Source organism: Hemicordylus capensis, chromosome 2, assembly GCF_027244095.1.
Source record: "Hemicordylus capensis ecotype Gifberg chromosome 2, rHemCap1.1.pri, whole genome shotgun sequence".
NCBI classification, from domain to species: Eukaryota; Metazoa; Chordata; class Lepidosauria; order Squamata; family Cordylidae; genus Hemicordylus; species Hemicordylus capensis.
The window spans coordinates 310,770,123-310,791,820 of NC_069658.1; the positions used below are offsets into that span (position 1 = coordinate 310,770,123).

The 21,698-nt window shown below is 44.8% G+C and overlaps 1 protein-coding gene across 1 annotated transcript in view; it reads left to right on the forward strand.

Annotated features, from left to right (window-relative positions):
• Positions 1 to 21,698, forward strand: part of PHF2 (PHD finger protein 2) — a 187,472-nt gene that overhangs the window by 160,337 nt on the left and 5,437 nt on the right. The window contains exons 18-21 of the mRNA XM_053297988.1: positions 3,679 to 3,956; positions 13,097 to 13,192; positions 15,074 to 15,183; positions 17,776 to 18,037. Coding sequence (XP_053153963.1) covers positions 3,679 to 3,956; positions 13,097 to 13,192; positions 15,074 to 15,183; positions 17,776 to 18,037 — 746 coding nt within the window. The remainder of the gene's footprint in view (positions 1 to 3,678; positions 3,957 to 13,096; positions 13,193 to 15,073; positions 15,184 to 17,775; positions 18,038 to 21,698) is intronic.

A 21,698-nucleotide genomic window follows, 5' to 3' on the forward strand; every position in this document is an offset into this window, starting at 1 on the left:
GTCCCTACAGCTGTAGCAAATTTGGTTCAGATTGGTTTGGCGGTTCACAAGTTAGCCCACTTTTGCCTCAAAAGTTTGCGTGTCCGCCATCTTGAATTGGGGTGGTGGATGGCATCATCACCAACTACGCTGTTGAGGTGTCCCTTTGTGTCCCTACAACTTTACCCGATTTGGTTCATATTGGTCCAGGCATTGCGATTTTGATGGGGACACACACAGAGAATGCTGGGTGATCTCATAAGCCTACTGGAAAGTAGCCTAAAAAGCTTACTTGTCAGTAAACACATAAAGCTGCCATTTCAAGCTGCAGGCCTGAAGGGCAGTTGAGTTAATCTTTGGCAGGAAGAACTTCTATTGCTGCTTGACATGGCAAGCTGAAACACTTCTTGCAAGCCGAAGCTATAAGTACAGCAATCTTTATGCTATTTCACTATAAGGAAATAGCATATGAGTGTCTATGCTATTTCACTCCTAATAAATTGATCTACACATCTGTAGTTATAAGAGGATGTGCCATCTACATATTTTACAGACTTACTCTGCACATTTTCTGTTGTTTTTTAAAAAATGAATTATTCTCCCAGTGTTAAGATGCCAAGAACCAAAAATAGTGATTGACATCCTGACAGCATGGACATGCCAGGAAGACCTATCTGGATTGTGGAGAGTTTCTTCAGTACCTCTCTGTGTGCAGTGGTGGTAACAATTGTTTACTAACTGTTCTGTCTCCAGAAGTGCCCTGTGTAACCTGAGAATATGGCCCTGACAGTGTACAGCCCTCAGGGACATGATTTTGGTTGGCACAGGGCTCTTCCTGAGGCAAAGCAGATAGCTGATATTCACTTCTTCTTGCTGTTCACCCAACACTGCACAGCTAGGAAAGTTCTCCACAGTGCAGATGCATCTTTCCGACACATCCATGCTACGCTAGTCAGGATGTCAGCCAGTGTTTCCGAGAACTTTCCCCATTCTATCGAGAATGTGGTGCACTCTGTTCCTTTTGGTGCAACCAAATATGCTCTGGATTGCTTTTTATGGGGAAGCCATATTAACCTTCACCAGGATTCTGTCCACAGAAATTACATTTACATTACCTTGTTGAATTTTATTTTGTTGTTCTGTTCCCAGTTATCCCATTAATTAATTAATTAATTAATTTTCATTCTGACCTGTCCTCTGTAGTGTTTGCATTGCTTCCTCCTTAAAACTGTATCCCCCAGAATCAGTCTGTCTACCCCCCAAAAAAATTATTTATCTTGTATATACTAGGCTAAAATATGTTATATCTCCCTGTTATGAGTTAGCTAAGCCATGGTAATATCATGGAATGTTCACAACCATTCAAATGTTTCAGAGTGCACTTATTAGCAATAGATATCTAACATTCTGTGAAGAAAGTAAGAGGTATGATTGGCTGCCATAAGCTTGCCATAGGGTTTAGATACACATGGGGAAGGCAGAAGTCTAATTAATTCTCATTAATGAGAATTAAGGACTTAATTCTCATTAGGGGTGTGCACAGAACTGCTCCGGGCAGTTCAATCTGAGTTCAAACCAAATTCGAACCAAACCACTCAGCCTGCGTACCGGTTCTGATGAACCAGCTGATGGTTTGGTTCATGCCTAGAACCAGGGTCAGCCCAGTTCAACCCTGGTTCTTGTGCTTGAAAAGGTGAATCTGGTAAGGATTCCCCTTTACAAGCACCTGGGGTGACCCTATGGGGTTTTAAAAGGGCATGCAGGGGGCATGCCATTAGGAGAACTGCCACCTAGGGGAGCCACCACCGTGGCAGCAGGTAAAGTAACTTGCTTGTCCCCCTGCCTACCCTTTAAAAACCCCATAGGGTTCCCCTCAGCACTAGAACTGATTGAACCAGGCCCAGTTCAGCTCGCGTTCAGACCAGCCCCCCCCCTTTTGGAGGGCCAGTCCAGTTTGAGTTTGAACCAGTCGAACCAGACCGGTTTGACTTGAACCCCGCTTCGACTCGGACCGGTTTGCACACCCCTAGTTCTCTTAAAGGCTACATATACATGTTATGAATCACACTCTAGTGTAAAATCTACAAGATTATAAATAGAATTGTGCTGCAGCAACAGCAAAGAGTCCTGCCACACTTTAAAGTCTAAACAGTTTGTTGCAGCATAATCTTGTTAGCTACAACATGACAGGGTTGTGAACATAACAGGTTAAAACATAACAGGCGGGAGCGGCCCAATCTTCCCCTACATGACCACTGCTTTTCGTGCTGCTTGCTGTGCTGTGCTCCCACATGATCACTACTGCGGAGAGCGATGCAGTGAGAGAGAAGCTGGAGGAAGGTTGCCTGGCCTCCAGGAAATCTTCAATGCACCATACTACTCCCGTGGTGCATTGCCACCATTCTAGAGGCTGGGACACTTCTTTCCCTGGCCTCTATGGTAGCATGTGGTGCCAGCAGCCCAAATGGGGCTGCTGGCAGTTCGTGTTGCCACACGATGGGGTGCTGTGTTGAAAACCCAGGCTACATGGCACAGGAGCACCAGGATTGTTCCCAATCCCAGTGCTCCACACAACCAGCCCTACCCGGGTAGGGCTGTGCTGGTCGTGTGAATAGCCACAATTTGTTGTAGGCTAGATCTTCTTCCATCAAATACATGAAATGAAAAGAAAAGGTAATGAATACACACTTGCACTGAGGTTCAGTGGAGGAGAAAAAGCAAGTTAATATGGTGAGATATAAAGATCATGGAAATTCAGGGGAAGTATAATCATAGCTGGAATGTGATGCATGAACACAATACATAATGTAAATGTTGTTTGCATTTGCTGGAATATCAAAGCATGAATAGCTGAAACATCAAATTGTTGTAACAATTCATTGGGCTGGGGGGGCGGGGCATCTGATTCCTTTAGTGTGTAATAGAGAACTACCAACAATCAGTTGCCCCTTGTATCCTTTGTATTTATATAGGGCGATGAGGTTATTCACACACACAGAGGAAACCAGGCTAAGAGAGTCCAGCCCGGTTTCCCCTGCACATGTGAACCGCCAGGAGCTGTGTGGCTCCTGGCAGTTATCCCACTTAATTGCCTCCTCTTAAATGAGGTTCGCAGAGAGAGCACTCCACTAACTCCATTTAGATGATTGGGAGTCACCACAGCACAGCCCCGCACCATGGCGACTCTTAAGTAGACCCCTGGCCGGGAGGCAACAGCAATCCTCCTGGCCTCGGGTGTCTCCCCAGAATGCCCCGCGCATTTGCCCCCAATCCCTGCCACGCTTGCTGGCTCCATGACGGAGCCGATAGTCATGTGGGCAGCCGATTTGGCTGCCCAGGGCTAGCCTGATGATCATCTGCAGGGAGAGCAGGCTTGATTTGCTCTCCCCGCAGAACCCTATTAGGAGTTCTGCGGGGCATGTGTAGAGCATGTGTAGAGCCTCATAGTCAAAGGATAGGGAAACTCATTTCTGTAACAGTCCATTTTTAATATCTGATTTGAGCCATCTGTTCTCTTAGGTGAGACTGCCCTTTTGGACTGTATAAATGGCTAAAGAGTGTTGTTGTCAAATGATTGCATATATGGCACTGAGGATGTATAAACTATGTGAAGTATGACATCACCCGTTTATTTTGCTCTTGCTGTATTTTATTCAGAACTGAAAGCTCTTTGTTTTTTCCCATTTTTTCATCTGTTAGTCAGCCACCGGCATCTCCCAGCACACAGGAGGCAATCCAAGGAATGCTGTCAATGGCAAACCTCCAATCATCAGATTCCTGCCTACAGCCTTCATGGGGCACCAACCAAGCTAAGAATAATTCTATCTCAGCCCCAAATTCCAAAAAAACTGGAAGCAGCAACAACAAAAACACAAGCAAGAGGTTACTGAAGAAAAATGCAAAAAACAACATTGACATTGAAGATTATGATGAAGACCAGGATCATTTAGATGCCTGCTTCAAAGATTCTGATTATGGTATGGGAAAACCTACTACATTTATCTCCTTGGTTGTGTCTGTTCCACATCCAGGGAAGTGTATTAATGTGGGTGATCTCATGGAAGATGGGATTAAGATAACCAGGAGCTATCTTGGCAAATTATTATGAAATACCTGTCATCTCATGCTGCTGGAGATATCTGCTGGAGGTTTTCATTTTTTTATCTGCATGCTTTGCACAACGTGAAATTGGTATCAGGCCCCTGCATTTACATGTTCCTTTTGGTACCATTTGGCAGTTTTCTGTGTGTGATATGATGTGAAAGTGCTTTACAAAAAGCATAGGAGACAAAGGAAGGAAGGAAGGAAGGAGACGCCCTATTGAATGTATGCAAATCTATGTGCCTATTTTTTCAAGTAGGCAATTGGAGTTATTAACTAAGCAGGGTTATTAAAGCTTCTAAGACTGCAGCAGGCCTATGCACGCTTACCAAGGAATAAGCTCACTGAACACAGTGGTGCTTACTTCTAATAAAGCATCAGTGGACTTTGCACTGTAAGGTTCAAAGCCCATTAAAATTGAACTTTCCAGTTTTCATTGAAAAATTCATTAGCCATATTTGCCACTAGTGTGATTTAATCTATTCGATGACCTGGTTCACACAATTGTTAAAATCTAGGTTTAATGAGGTTTTCTGACATTAGCATTATTGTATGGACTCACATCATGGTAGGAATCACAGATCTATCTCAGGCCATGAACTACCTTGGCGTGGGTTCACACAATCATGCTAATATTGGTAATCCACATTAAACCTGGATTTGAACGATTGTAGGGCCATTCATTTGACCAGAGGGGCAGGTAGGCAGTGGGGAAGGCTGGTCTGACTCAACTGCATCCCCCAGACAAGCTCTGCAATGTTGCTGGGAGTGTTGACCGCACTCCCAGATGCTCCACACGACATGGCACAGTGCAGTGCTTTGGAGGCTGGGACAATGCATCCCAGACTGTATATCCCACAATTCACCACATGACATGTGCAGTGCATTGGGAGATTTCCCCAGGAGATGGGCACTCTAGGCCATCTCTGTGTCCACTGGGGCTGAATGCACTGAATGCAGCCCCAGTGAACACACGATCCGTGCATCACTGTACGGTGATCCACTTTGGGACAAAAAACCCCAACTTCAAGTATATGCTGATGGGATCCGAGCTGTCGGTGACGGACCAGGAGAGGGATCTTGGGGTTGTGGACAGCTCGTTACAAGTGTCGACTCAATGTGCGGCAGCTGTGAAAAAGGCAAATTCAATGCTAGGGATCATTAGAAAGGGGATTGAAAATAAAACAGCTAACATTATAATGCCCTTATACAAAACTATGGTGCGGCCACACTTGGAGTACTGCATACAATTCTGGTCACCACATCTTAAAAGGACATTGTTGAACTGGAGAAGGTACAGAATAGGGCAACCAAGATGATCAGGAGCCTAGAGCACCTTTCTTATGAGGCAAGACTACAACACCTGGGGCTTTTTAGTTTAGAGAAAAGACGACTGCGGGGAGACATGCTAGAGGTCTATAAAATCATGCATGGTGTGGAGAAAGTGGAGAGAAAGAAATTCTTTTCCCTCTCACACAACACTAGAACCAGGGGTCACTCCATGAAAGTGATTGCCAGGAGGTCTAGGACCAACAAACAGAAGTATTGTTTCACACAACGCGTGATCCACTTGTGGAACTCTCTGCCACAGGATGTGGTGATAGCCAACAACCTGGATGGCTTTAAGAGGGGTTTGGATGACTTCATGGAGGAGAGGTCTATCAATGGCTACTAGTCAGAGGGCTGTGGGCCACCTCCAGCCTCAAAGGCAGGATGCCTCTGAGTACCAGTTGCAGGGGAGTAATGGCAGGTGAGAGGGCACGCCCTCAATTCCTGTCTGTGGCTTTCAGCGGCATCTGGTGGGCCACTGTGCGAAACAGGATGCTGGACTAGATGGGCTTGGGCCTGATCCACAGGGCTGTTCTTATGTTTCTTATCCCCAAGCCTGGTTTAAGGGCTCGCTTAAGCTAAAAAGCTAGACGGCTCAATCCTGATGGTTCTCATGTGCAGCCTAACCCAGGTTGGGCTTCTCTAGCCTGGGTTAGGGTGTGCATGAGAACAGACTCTGTGTAAACCAGGCCAATGGGAGTAGACCTTGGTGTCTTGCTAAGTCTGTTAGAAGACTTCCTAATACATCTTGTACCAAAATACATAACCTGTGTGTCATTTCATAACAATGTTATATTTGGCCATGGCCCTTTAAAAACATGTCATTTTCCTCTGCTTTCAGCATTTGATATGCTGAATTTTAATATACATATTGAAATCCTCTGAAGTTCAATGAAAGCAAGACTCACTTGCATTTTGAAAAAATTGTACATGTTTGACAAAACATAAGTGCATGTTACAATTATGGTACCTGTAGGCATATCACTCAAGTTAAATTACTTTTAAAAGTTAAAAAGTTAAAACTTTGTGAAAGTATAATGTATAGACACGATCTAAATGTGACATGCTGAAAGAAGAGAGGGTTGTATTAAGACGACCAACATTCTTGTTAATTACATATTTATGCTACCATTTAATAGGTTTGCTTTGTTGTTAAGACAGTTTGGTTCACTAAGCCTCCATTTGTTATACATCTGGTCAGCAGATTTTTAGTCTAGTGGCTAAATTAATACAGTTTCTTTAAAATCATATATATTGTCCCAGCAAAAGAAATGAAAATTAAATCCACATTTTTTTCTAAAATAGCTTGTTTGATTTAAGGAAGTGGATGACATGCAAATAATATTGTTTCCATTTAGCCTGGCAATTTGGGATTCATTGGAAACCAAAGGGCCCTAGATTGTGGCAAATTGCAGAATGCAAGGGAATCAGTTCTCAGAGACCCACAGTAGTTTAAAAAAAACAGCTGCATGACTGCAGTTGATAGTCCATGAGGCTTTTCTCACGAGAAGAGCCTGGGGAGGATTAGCGGGGAGAGCTTAGCCCACTCTCTCCGCACACGAGCAGGCAGTCTGCTCTGGGCGGCCGAAGCCGAAGTGGCCGCCCACACAACTGCCAGCTCTGTTACAGAGCCGGCAGGGGCTGAGAGGATCAGGAGGCCGCGCGGCCCCTGGAAGCTCCGGCATGCCCTGCGTGAGCGTGCAGGGCATGCTGGAGAGACCCCCGAGCCGGGAGGCTGCTTTTCAGCCTCCTGGTTGGGGGTCTACTCATGGGTTGCTGTGGTGCAGAGCTGCACCACGGCAACTCACGATTGGAAAACCTGGGTTAGTGGAGCGCTCTGCTAACCTTGGCTTAGGGGAGGGCTACTTAAGCGAGTGACCCACTTTGACTCAACCGGGCTCGGCTGCGAGCCCGGTGAGTCTCATGATCGGTGGGAAGCGAGCTAAGCACCCTTAGCCCGCTTTCCAATGATCGTGAGAATAGCTTCCATGTGTTCGAGAAGCACCCTATGTGGTTTTGGGTTGATTTTTACCAGATTTTAGAAGGAGCTACCAAATAACTTTCTAAGCACATTAGATAGCTGGCTGGAATGTAGCACACCCTAGGTTGTGTGTTTAACCCCTGTAACCCAGGACTAGATATGTTTTCCTTGTATCTTTAATATTGGGCTCAGCTGCTGGAATTTTGAAAATAATTTTTATTTATTTATTTGTCCTCTCCATAGCACTGATGGCTATACAAATGTTCAAAAAGTGCAGGGTAGCCTCACAGTTCAGGAAAACAAGTGCCCAGAAAAATAATTGATGTTCATAATAGATCAATGGGAAAGTTGTAAATACACAATGGTCAGATCTCAGTGGGAAATGATGCAAGAGCTACAGGCCACTTTCACTATATTTGTATATAAAGATTCTGGTTAAGGATTCATGCTCCTGTAATTTGAAAGCTGGGCATAGGTTCCTCCAAATGTTATGGCAGTTTGAGATTAGATTCTGTTTAGTGCTTCTTTCTTCCAGCCTTGATTAATTCCTAGGTGATTTCAGACTTGTGGCATTGTTTCATAGCCAGAGGTGTAGCAAGATTGGAGTGGGCCTGGGAATGAGATTTTAAAATGGGCCCCTTGCTGCAGATAAACAAATGAGACTTTCAGAAATCCTAACAAATTCAGTAAAGTTTGCTTCCAGGAAATTTTCCACACAGGGCATTTAAAGCTCTTTAACACACATCTCCTTTGGAATGAAGGGGGTGCGTTCACATATCAACCAGAGTTAAGCTGAAGTTCCTGTGAGTTATCAGGGAACAGTTCACACACAATTTGGGTTTTTCACTGCTTGTTAGAGTGTAGCTGATTTATATCCGGGGTAAAAAAAATCCACTATTTGCATTGGTTTTTTGGGATAACTTCGATTAAGAGGAAAGCCTCCTAGTAAATTTGCAGTAAGCAAGACTGAGAGCGAGCGTGGTGTAGTGGTTAGAGTGCTGGGCTAGGACCGAGTTCAAATCCCCATTCAGCCATAAAACCAGCTGGGTGACTCTGGGCCAGTCACTTCTCCCTCAGCCCAACCTACTTCACAGGGTTGTTGTGAAAGAGAAACTCAAGTATGTAGTACTCTGGGCTCCTTGAAAGAGGAATGGGATATAAATGTTGTTGTTGTTGTTGTTATAACAAAAGCATGGCTTTTGGCTTAAACACCTAACAAGCCTTCGTAAACAACTGTCAAAACAGTTCAATCACATTTTGCAAAGAGGTGATATTGAACAATGGCTAACAACTGGGAAAACTCATCTCATCATAAAAGACCCAGAAAAAGGTGCAGTTCCAAGTAATTATAGACCGATAACCTGCCTGCCAACCATGTTCAAATTATTAACTGGAATAATAGTAGATGAAGTGATGCAACACTTATTAACTAACAAACAGCTTCCAGTTGAACAGAAAGGAAATTGCCCGAACACCAGAGGCACAAAAGACCAGCTGCTGATTGACAAAATGATTTTAGAAAACTGCAAGAGAAGAAAAACAAATCTAAGTGTTACATGGATTGACTACAAGAAAGCCTTCGACTCATTGCCTCACACATGGATACTAAAATGTTTAGAAACAACTGGTGTCAGCAAAAACATACAGATATTTATTAAAAAAGCAATGAGCATGTGGAGTACACAGTTAACAATCAATGGCGAGACACTTGGACAGGTTAGCATTAGAAGAGGTATTTTCCAAGGGGACTCACTATCCCCTCTGTTGTTTGTAATCGCCATGACCCCACTTTCACAAATACTAAACAAAACAGGCCTCGGATACCAAACATCTAAAACATCAAGTAAAGTAAACCATCTGCTGTACATGGACGATCTGAAGTTGTATGGAAAGTCCCAGTCAGAAATTGAATCACTGCTAAACACTGTCTGTATATTCAGTAGCAATATAGCAATGGAGCTTGGACTAGACAAGTGTGCTGCATTAATAATGAACAGAAGAAAAATAACAAAAACAGAAGGAATAGAACTGCCCAATGGAAGCAAGATCAAGAACCTGGAAGAGAAAGAACATTACAAATACTTGGGCATACTCCAGGCTGAAAACATCGCACACGCTGAAGTTAAAAGAAAAATTGGAAGTGAATACATCAGGAGAAAAATCCTCAAGTCCAAACTCAATGGCGGGAACACCATACAAGCCATAAACACCTGGACTATACCTGTGATCAGATACACTGCAGGAATAATAGACTGGACCCAGGCAGAACTAGAGACCAGGAAAATAATGACCATAAATCATGCTCTCCACCGCCGCAGTGATGTAGATATGCTATACCTCCTTCGCAGCTCAGGTGGAAGAGGAATGATACAAGTCCTTAAAATAGTAGAGGAGGAGAAAAGAGGCCTTGAAGATTATATAAAGATTATATAAAGGATTATATAAAGAAGATTATATAAAGGACAGTGAAGAAGATGCACTTAAAATGGTCAATAACGCGAAACTATTCAACACCAATGAAACAAAGCAGGCCTACAAGAAAGAACAAGTCAAGAACCGAGCAGAAAAATGGAAAATGAAGCCCCTGCATGGTCAATGTTTGCACAATATAAGTGGAAAATCAGACATCACCAAGACCTGGCAATGGCTTAGGAATGGCAACGAAGAAAGAAACAGAGGGTTTAATACTGGCTGCACAAGAACAGCCACTAAGAACAAATGCAATAAGAGCAAAAGTAGAAAAGTCAACCACAAACAGCATGTGCTGCCTTTGTAAAGAAGCAGATGAAACAGTGGACCACCTAATCAGCTACAAACAAAGGCATGACAAGGTAGCAGGGATGATACACTGGAACATCTGCAAAAAATACAAGCTACCTGTAGCCAAAAATTGGTGGGACCATAAAATAGAAAAAGTTGAAGAAAATGAAGATGTAAAAATATTATGGGACTTCCGACTACAAACAGACAAACATCTGCCACACAATACACCAGATATCACTGTAGTCGAGAAGAAAGAAAAACAAGTTAAAATAATCGACATAGCGATACCAGGGGATAGCAGAATAGAAGACAAAGAAATAGTAAAAAATCACCAAATATAAAGATCTACAAATGGAAATTGAAAGGGCTGTGGCAGAAGAAGACCAAAATAATCCCAGTGGTAATTGGCGCCCCGGGTGCAGTTCCAAAAGACCTTGAAGAGCACCTCAACACCATAGGGGCCACAGAAATCACCATCAGCCAATTACAAAAAGCAGCTTTACTGGGAACAGCCTATATTCTGTGACGATATCTATAACAACAGCAACAACATTGACAATAAAATTCAGCCAACCCAGGTCCTTGGGAAAGACTCAATGTCTGGATAAAACAAACCAGTCAATAACACCTGTCTGAATGTGTAAATAAATAAATAAATAATAAAGCCTGCTGTGTGTAAAAGTCCCAGGCAAGTGTGTGGAGAATTGCAGCCTCAGGCAGCAAATCTAACAGGGAGGCTGTTCTCATGATGGGGAAAAACCAGGCTATAGAAGCCAAGCCCGGTTTTTCCCCATTGTGAGAACCAGTGGGCTAGTGAGCACAGTTTTCCTTATTCCAGGTTAGCAGAGCGAGCGCTCTGCTAAACCAGGTTTCCTGATTATGTACCGCCACGGCGCAGCTCTGCACCACAGCAACACACGAGGAGTCTCCTAGGCTCGGGGGGTCTTCCAAGAATGCCCTGTGCACTTGCATGGGGCATCCTGGGACTTCTGGGGACCATAACGGAGCCGGTAGTCATGTGGGCAGCCAATCCAGCCACCCAGGGACGGTTCCCTGCTCGTCTGCAAGGAGAGCAGGCTAAGCCCACTCTCCCTGCAGAGCTTGGTAAGGCTTTCCACACTGCTTGTGTGGAAAGCCTCCATGTCTACTTAAAAATAAACATCAGTGCATTCAACTGTCTGAGATCCTTCCCTGGTGAGTGCATATAGGATTGCACATGCTCAGGGATGTAAATCAAACCAAACTAATTTGTGCTCCCAGCATATTTTGCTCCCTATAGGATCAGTAAGTCCCACTGAAGCAATAGGTGGGGAGAAATAGAGAAAAGAGCAAGAATTAGCACCGTCCTTTAGGAGAAAAGGAGGGGGGAGAATGAGGAATTCACCTCTTCTTGGTAAAATTTTAAGATAGATGAGACATGCTGGGGTCAAGGAGCTCCCAAAGTTACACCCTCCATCCTAAAAGTCATTCTCCCTGATTCTCTGCAGGTGTCCAGAAGCAGGGGCATCCCTAGTGGAGTGCGGGGCTGGGGCAAATCAGCATGTGCAAGGCCTCCTTAACATTTCAAATCATTGCAGAATCATCCTGATTGATGACATACAGTGTAAATAGTGTGAGTGAGGTTTTTGGACATGTGCAACCAGCTTGGATATATAGTACATTTGAAATAAAATAAAATAAAATAAAAGCACAACACTTGCTTCACAGTTCTCACTCAGACCTTCTGGGTTGCAAACCAACTTGAACGTAAGTGCATTTATAAATATATAATATTGTTTGTTTATTCCAGAAGGTTTTGTAATTTTCTGCCATGAAACAAGCCACTTTTGACTTTTTTGATGTTTTATTTTTAATTCAAAAAATGTTAAACACCAACAATTTGTCCAATTCACTTCAGTTTAAAAATATCTATTCCTTCCACCCTGCCCTACATCTCTGCTCAATACCAAAGTGTGAAGTCATTCCAGGTGATCAAAGACTGGGGCAGAAAACGGGGTGTTTTACTCTTTTTTATGAAGGCAAAGGGAAGATTCTTCCATATGAGGGTGGAATGATAGTCTAAGGTGGGGGCATCCATTCCAGACATTTTTGTAATGTTCTGCCATGAAACAAGCCACTTATAGAACTTTCGTTGATAGTTTTAAAAAAATCAAATATATATTAAAAACCAGCAAATTACCCAATTTTTTTAAAAAAATAAAAAAATATTCAAAGCCCTATGGCAAGCTGATCCCTAAATAACCAGGCCCCGGGGGGGGGGGGGGGATAACCACAAAAAGGAAATCACATTTTACCTCCATTACTAATCAGGCAAAGGCTAGGCTGGGCAGAGGGTCTGCAGAGAGCTGTGGTGGGCAAGGGCAGCCGGTGCTGGCCACTCTGATTCCTTCCTTCCTGCCCGCCCGCCCACCTGCCTGCCTGGAGAACTTCAGGCTTCAGTGAGAGCTTTCTGGAAGCCGCACCCAGCCGCCAGTCAGCTGAGAGGCAGAGAGGGAAGGAGCTCTATTTATTTATTGATTTGATTTGATTTGATTGATTTCTATACCGCTCTTCTGCCCTTGAGCAGGAGAGCAAGCAGGAGAGAGGGCAAACAGGAGAGCAGGAGAGAGGGCAAGCAGGGCAAAGGGAACTGGCTGAGGGGCCTTGGGGACCCTCCCAGACCTTGTCAGCCCATGGACAATTGTCCCCCCTTGTCCGATGGACCCTTTATAGCAAATGAACTTTGTTGCAGGGATGTAGTCACAACTGAATGGGATGGAGGTGGGGACAAGTGTTCCTGGGCCCCTGGATACCAGCCCTTGCTCTCCGCCTCATGCCTCTCTGAAGAAGAAGATGGGGGGCATCTTCACTTTTTGGCCCAGGGCCACTCCAACCTTGTTATATGCTTGCTCTGTTGTTTAGTTCCACATCTTAATCTCTTATGTTTTTTGTTTCCCTAATTAGTTTATCCCTCCCTTGAATCAGATGAAGATAATCCAGTATTCAAGTCCCGGTCAAAGAAAAGGAAAAGTTCTGACGATGCCCCATATAGCCCAACAGGTAATGTACTTCAGTAATGTTTATTTATATATGTATTCAGAAAATACAGTAACATCAAAATAATACACCATTTACAAAAACAGGACAACATCTAGAATAATGAAGTGCTGGTGCAACAAAGGCACTGGTGCTACAGGGGAGGGACAATTTTAATTGATTTCTCCTTCCCTCTGAAGCCATCTGTGACTCCTGGAAAAAACATCCCTGAGGACAGTGCAATCCTCAGGAACATGTTTTCAGGAGTCACCATCAGCTTCAGAGTGAAGGGAAGAACAACAAAAATCTCCCCTACCCCTGCACACTGTTGCTTGCACTTCATTCGTATGGATGTCATCCACAGTACTTTCCCCAATTATTGCTAGTTCCAAAAAGCCACACATTAAATTACAACTAGTTATGTCATTAACTGACAATAGGGATGTGCACAGAACCGGCTGGGGTTGGTTTGAAGACGGCAGGGGGGATAACTTTAAGGGCCGGGGAGGGTGCACCCTTGGATTGCCACCCATTGTCAGTTAGGGATGTGCACTAACCTGTTTGGAGGCCCTTTTACGGTCCAAGGAGTGGACAGGGTGGCAGGGAGGTACGCTGGTTTCCTCCACCACTGTGCTGGTGGAGGAAACATGGGGGGCGGGGACACGCAGCAGAGGGGAAGTGCACCTTCCCCCACCCTTAAAGTTATCCCCCCCCCACCTTCAAACCCTTTGAACCGCCTGATGTTCAAACTTGTTCGTGCACACATCCCTGATAATGGGTGGCAATCCAAAAATGTGTAGAGCTGAAACATTTGAATAATGTATGCACATGGGAGGGTTGCAAGATCTGAAGAAGGGATGTACACGGATGACGTGCTGGTGCATTTAAGTATATTCTGGTGAGAAAAAGAACCAGAATATAATTTGTGAACCGCCTAGAGCCTTTGGAGTCAGGCGGTATATAAATAAAATAAATATAATAAAATAAATAATCAATTTGTCCTGAATATTACACCTTGGCATGGTGCAACTTCAGTTTGTTGCTCCCAGTACCCCGTCACAGCCTGCATCTGCTGCAGTAGGCTATGTTGTTCATTATATCCTGAGATGTACTGTTATCATAGTTGGGTTTCTGCAATCAGAGAGAGTATTTGTATTTAGTTATTTGTTAGATTTATATTCCGCTCTATTTCATAGGCTCAGAGCAGCTTACAACATTTTTTAAAATGAACCTATGGGTATCTAAATTTTTTAAAATTCAGTTCTCACAATCAAAACATACACAAAAATTGGGGAGTTTTGCCAAAGTGTCTGATCTGGGTAAGACCCTTTAAAATTTATTTTGTATTTTATGTGTCAGGACATATTTCTACATCAAATGGTCTAAGTTCCAAAGATATAATTTAACCCATAGATATTTTGAGATAGTCTGAGCTACCCTTAAGCCTTGAAAATTCCAAAATTATTCTGAAACTAAAAAAAATGCTGTTATCCCTCTGTCAACAATTAGATGATCTATACATAAAATGCTGAATTTCATTGTTCAGTATCTTCGAGCTATGATTTCTTTGAATTTAGGTGCAGTTTTGAGTATGTTGCGAGTCAGAACTGTGGAAACCTGTGGAATTTAAGTGCTTAAGTGTGCACTTAGAATCCATATTTATATGGTTGTATTTAAAGTATTGTTAATTTGTGGGGGGGGGCGGATTTCTCAATTTGCCTACACAAGGGCCACAATCCCACACACCAGAGTTGACATTGCATGAGTCAACTGATTTGAATGGACTTAGGCATGCTTAACTTTGTTCTGGACTGTGGCCAAGGACTATAAATGTATAACAACTGTTGTATAAATGTATAACAGCAACCATGATGTATACTACTTATTTTTTGCTTTTCAATTTAGCAAGAGTGGGCCCATCAGTACCTCGGCAAGACAGACCTGTCCGTGAAGGTACAAGAGTTGCCTCTATTGAAACAGGTCTGGCAGCAGCTGCTGCCAAGTTATCTCAACAGGTGAGCTTGCTAAATACGGTTGTTTTTTTCCATATAAAAGGCTGCTTTTCAAAAACCCAGCTTTTTGTGCTTGTTGATTAGATGCTCTCTATTATCACAGGCTCGTCTGCTTGTGTTATAAATAATGTCCTAATGCAAAATCCCTGGCGTAAAAAGGAACAGTATAAGTTGTTAGGGGAATAACTTTCTAACACTCACCTGGATTTTAAACACTCTGGTCAGAATCTTAAAAAAATAAAATAAAAACACAGGTTTCAAATGAAGCAGCATTTTGCAGTGGACAGAAATGGAGCCAATATTTCACCTGCTGAAACCAGAAGATGCTGAAAATTGTATATGATGTAATGCGTAGTTATGATAATAGAAATATCAATCCGCACAAATATCATAATCAAATCATCCAACACGATATACATATAGTTAGAGCTCTCCTATTGTTTTACACAATTACACAATGGACCGGGTCTCACAAGAATCCGGGTCTCACAAGAATGGATCGGGTCTCACAAGAAACAAGGTTTCTTCCAGTGCGCGGGGAGAGTGGGCTAAGCCCACTCTCCCCCACATGAACGGGGAGAGCGCCCTGGGCAGCCGGATCAGCCGCCCACATGATTTTCGGCTCTGTGATGGAGCCAGTGGGGGCTGGGAAGCTCGGGGGCCACGTGGAGCCCCAGTATACCATGCGCGAGCACGCAAGGCATACTGGGGAGACCCCCGGAGCTGGGAGGCAGCTTTTCGCCTCCCCTCCAGGGGTCTACTCATGAGTAGCCGTGGCACGGAGCTGCGCCGCGGCTACTCAAAATCAGATAGCCCGGTTTTGCGGAGCGCTTGCTCCGCAAACCCTGGCTAAGGGCAGGGGTACTTAGGCAGGTTACCTGCCTAGGAACCACCAGGCTCGCAGCCAAGCCCAGTAGGTCACATGATGTGGCAAAATCGGGCTAGCTTCCACTAGGCCGATTTTGCCCCATCATGTGAATAGCCTCAAAGAGGTCATTCACACAATCAAAAACTGTGTTCTACCCAGATTTGGAATCTGTGTGTGCTCCCAATTTTTGGGTATGTGGAAGCAAGGTAGGAAGAAAACTGTGTAGAAGTGATTGTGTGGAAGCAAGGTAGGAGGAAAAGCTACCAAGTTTTCCTCCTGCCTTGCTTCCACACAATCACGTCTACCCATGTCTTCCTCTAACCTTTTTCACACAACCAAAAATTGGGAGCACACATAGCTCCTAAATCCAGGTAGAACACTGTGAGGCTATTCACACGCATGTGTGAAGCCAGGCGAAGGGAGGCCATCCTGGTTTTGCATGCATGTGTGAACTGCCAGGATTGGGCCATCCCGGTGGCACAAAAGTGGCAAACAGAGCCACCCTTCAAAATGAGGGTAAGGGAGTCAACGTTCCCTTAACCTCATTTTTTTGGTTGTGTGTCAGCCACAGCTGCAAATAGCTGCAGCTGGCAGATTCAGGGGGGCTATTCTGATGATCAGCAAAAATTGGGCTACCCTCTGCTAGCCCAATTTTTGCTGATCATCAGAACCACCAGGCTCGCAGCCGAGCCTGGTGGTTCTGGAGTGGCTAACCCGCTCCTGTAGCCCGCCCCTTAGCCCGGATTTGTGGAGCGAGCGCTCCGCAACCCCGGGCTATCTGTTTGTGAGTAGCCACGGCACGGCTCTGTGCCACAGATACTCACGAGTAGACCCCCGACCCAGAGGTGAAAAGCCACCTCCTGGCTCCGGGGGTCTCCCCAGTATGCCCTGCGTGCTCGCGCAGGGCATACTGGGGCTTCTGGGGGCCGCGCAGCCCCCAAGCTCCCCAGCCCCTGCCAGCTCTGCCTTGGATCCAGCAATCGTGTGGGCGGCCGATCCGGCCACGCAGGGCTCCCTTCCCGCTCACAGCCCCAAACCGGGTCTCACGGAACGCTCCTAGGCGTGAGACCCAGTCCAGGGAGGGGAGGAGGATCCCAGACTCAGGGATGGGAGGGGGGATCATGCTGTGCATTACTGCAGCATTGGGGGGTGGGGCGTCATGGGGTGCCGCATCCTGGCAACCCAATCTTCAGAGTTGTTGGCAGCAGCCAGTGCTCATGTGGGCAGGTGATCCGCCCACCCAGGGATGATGGAATTCTCATCTGTGGGGTAGTAAGCTATTTAGGGCTTCCTCCCCGCAAACCCAGTTGCCCTTTTTCACTGCTCATGAGAAAGGGCTCAGGTTTGATTGTGTGGATGACCTCATAGTGCCTGTAGCGGGCTAAGCCCACTCTCCCCACAGATGAGCGGGGAGGGAGCCCTGGGCAGCCAGATCGGCCGCCCACATGATTGCCGGCTCTGTGATGGAGCCAGTGGGGGCTGGGGAGCTCGGGGGCCACGTGGAGCCCCAGTATACCCTGCGCGAGCACGCAGGGCATACTGGGGAAACCCCCGGAGCTGGGAGGCAGCTTTTCGCCTCCTCTCCAGGGGTCTGCTTGTGAATATTGGGAGGGAGTGCCTGTAGCTGAATAATTTTGTGATGCATCTCTATGCTGAGAATGCAAAATGTACCAATGCTATTAATGACCACTCTTTGGAAGTTAATCACTTATACCGTTTGTTGAAAGGAGGAACAAAAGGGCAAGAAGAAAAAGAACACCAAAAAGAAATTATCACCCAGCAATGCAAATAAACTCCCTCAGGAAGGCAGCTCCCCTGAACCCAAGCTGGAGTCCCACACCAGTAGTCTAGCAGACCACGAATATACAGCTGGCGCAAGCACCTTTGGAGTTCCTCAAGTGAACAGAGGTTCTCAGCCCATGGCTCCAGGAGTTTTCCTCACACAAAGGAGGCCCTCGTCATCTTCACAGAATAATGCAGCTGCCAAAGGTAATGTCCATCGTTTTCTATGAGAAATGGCAAAGACTTGTTCAGTCCATTATTACAGTATTCCTTGGTGAGTGCAGAATTGATTTACAGTAATGTTTTTCTGTTTTCTTAGATAACTCTTTCTTTACTTGAACCATCAAACATTTTCAGTGTAGCTGGTTGCACAAACCACAATAGAAGAACCTCTTGCCTGTCATTGGCTGACATATTGCACAGAATATGGACGATGGGATCAGACCCCGTGTGCGCTGCTGTGAGCATGTAAACAACAGCTGTGCACCACTACATAGGCGAGTCTGTTCTGCACCTAAGAACTCCTGCACAGTTGCAGGCTCTGATGACAATTCCACTGGGAATAATGGACGTGTCGTCAGAGTCTGTGATTGCATAGAAGGTTGTAGGAGCAGAACAGATCTTTCTACACAGCACTGCAGCTCTGTTTTTTACAGCCTCACAGCAGCACAGGTGAGCTTCATTTCCATCCTCCATTCACTGTGCACTGTGTAAGCCACTGTTTTAATTTAAACTAATGAAACAGAACAAAATAAAACCAAGTTTTTTTTCTCAGTGGCTAATATAATTTTCAGAGCATTTGAAGTGCAGACCCTTTAGCCCATTAGTACTGTTGAGGCAATTGCTTTTCTGGAATCAGAAATGTCACTTTCAGTAGTGCCATATACATAGCAATGCCCTTCCAAGATCCTCCTATAATCTTTACTCATATTTAAAACCCTTTCAACAGAAGTCCCTGGTAACTTTAATTAAATGTCTGTTACTTGCAGGTTCTGCCTGAGTTATTGTTTCCTGTTGATTCCTGGCTGTAAGATTAATAGTCTGTTGATTGCCCCTTGAATTGCCCCATTGTCAATTTCTGCTCCTAGGCGAATGTAATTGCTTACTCCCTGTGCTTTTCACTACTGAAAAGAACAATAATGAGAGGAACTCAGTAATTAAAGCCCTCTCCTGGTCCTACAGGAATAGAAACAGACATTGGGGCTATTCAAGAAAAAAAATTACTAAGCAATTCATCTCTACTATCCAGCCAGGATCAGTAGGAATGAATAAAATGGCTTAAACTGAATGAGGAAGTGTGGGCATTGAGGTACTTAAAAGCCTTTATATGTGCAGACTGGACAGGCTGGTGCTGCAAATATATTTATTACAATTGCCAAAGATCAGATATTTTAAAAATACAGATGAAAAAATGAAAACAGTCCATTACTGGACAGCAACAGCATTGAATGCTCTGTAAGAAGTGAATGAAAAAAGGATGGCAAGTCAACGAAAAGGGTTATTGTGAAAGAAACTCAGTGGTGATCTATATATATATAGTATTTGCAAGTCATGCAGCTGAGACCTTAACCATGCCTCCGTTTCCACCCAGAAACCACCATAAAGATACATATCAAAAAACAAACACTGGTGGCGTAAATAAATAACACCTGTCATTTCAGCATAAGTAAATTTCAACTGTTAAAAAATGAACAGATGTTTTTCACAGATTGCTTTCTTGACCTTGTTTTTTTTCTTCCCCGTGACACTGGAAATTTTCAGGATGTAAGTGTGTTCCTTAGACTATCATAAATATTTGAAACAGTGTATGGCTAAAGGATGCTTTTAAGATATCCTTCTCAGTACCAGGCCAGTGCAACAAAGAGTCTGTAAGAGCCCAATGTTGTGCTTTTGAGGGTAAACATTGAGGTTCTCATATGATAATCAGAGTTGCTCCGGATTTTTAGATACAGTATCTCAATTGGCTGAGTGGGGTAGAACTGGAACATCCACCTATACAGCTTCCATGTGAGAGGGAGCATGAGAAAAAGGAGCAGAAATGCTAACAGGATATAACCACTGGAGTGTCCTTTCATAGTGATCAGATATGAATGTGCCGGGAGGGGGGGCAGCTAGGTGGCCAGATTTGGCTTTAAAAAAGCCAAATTCTGGCTTACAGCCCATTTGACCCACAAGTATACCCCTTAGGTTCTGGCAACTCTGGCAAGCTCCCTAGGACTGATTCACATATGCATATTTCCTGTCACGTGATTACTTCAATACTATAGGGCTATTAATACATTACATAGTACACACATACAGTTCTCTGAATATGCAGACATGTTTTTATGTGCTTGTCTACATGCGCACATTTTAAAAGTCAACTCAGGGACTTTTGTATAGTACAGTTCAAGTATTCTACTGCAAGCATGTTGAATGTAATTTGTCAATAACTAGATAACTAAAATTTACCTATTGTGTTACACTGATTACATGTGTGTCAAATATAACTTGTGAATGGTCTTATATTTACCCATATCCGACATCTCTAAGTATTTATTTATTTATTTATTTATTGACAAATTTCTATGCCACCCAAACCTCATGTCTCTGGGTGGTTAAGTACACATATCTTTCTCCAAATAGACAACCCCTGTGTACACTGGGCAGTTACAAAGGGGTTGTCTCATTTTTATTGTCATAGCAGTTCTATCAGGCAGGCTAGGCTGAGATACAATGATGTCATTTACACAATCAAAAACTGTGTTCTACCTGGATTTAGGAGCTGGGTTTGCTCCCAATTTCTGGCTGTGTAGAAGCAAGGCAGGAGGAAAGCCTGGGTAGAAGTGATTGTGTGGAAGCAAGGTAGGAGGAAAACCTGGGTAGCTTTTCCTCCTTCCTTGCTTCCACACAATCATTTCTACCCAGGTTTTTCTCCTACCTTGCTTCCACACAACTGAAAATTGGGAGCACAGACAGCTCCCAAAACTAGGTAGAACACAGCGGGGCTATTCTCATGATCAGCAAAAACCAGGTTTTGGTTGATCATGTAAACCACTGGGCTCACAGGTGAGCCCAGTGGCTTACAAGCAACTAGCCTACTTTTTTAGCCCTCCCCTTAGCCCGGGTTTGCAGAGCAAGCACTCTGCAAACCCGGGCTTTCCAATCGTGAGTAGCCGCGGCGTGGCTTCACGCCATGGCTACTCACGAGTAGACCCCAGTGGGGAGGCGAAAAGCTGCCTCCTGGCTCCAGAGGTCTTCCCAGTATGCCCTGCGCACTCGCGCAGGGCATACTGGAGCTTCTGGGGGCCTCGCGGCCCCCAAGCTTCCCACAGAGCTGACATTCGTGTGGGCGGCTGATCCGGCCACCCAGGGCTCCCTCCCTGCTCATGTGCGGGGAGAGTGGGCTTAGCCCGCTCTGCCTGCTCACCCTGCTAAACCAAGTCTCACTGATCGTGAGACCCAGCTCAGTTTTTGATTGTGTGAATGACCTCAATGTTGACTCAGAGTAACCTAGTGAAGCTATTCCCACGATCAGTAGAAAGCGGGCTAAGGGAGCCTAGCCCACTTTCTAGTGATCGTGGGAACCACCGGGCTCACAGGCGAGCCCGGTGGTCCCAATGTGGCTTGCCCACCTAATTCATCCTCCCCTTAAATGAGATTAACAGAGCAAGCACTCCATTAACCTTGTTTTATGCTCGTGTGCTGCGGTGGCATGTGGCAGCACACGAGTAGACCCCCCGAGGCCAGGAGGCTGAGACGGGGCATCCTGAGACTTCCAGGGGCCAGGCAGCCCCCAATCCCTGCAGCCCATCCAGCTCTGTGACAGAGCCGGTAGTTGTGTGGGTGGCTGATCCGGCCACCCAGGGCTGCCAGCTTGATTGTCTAT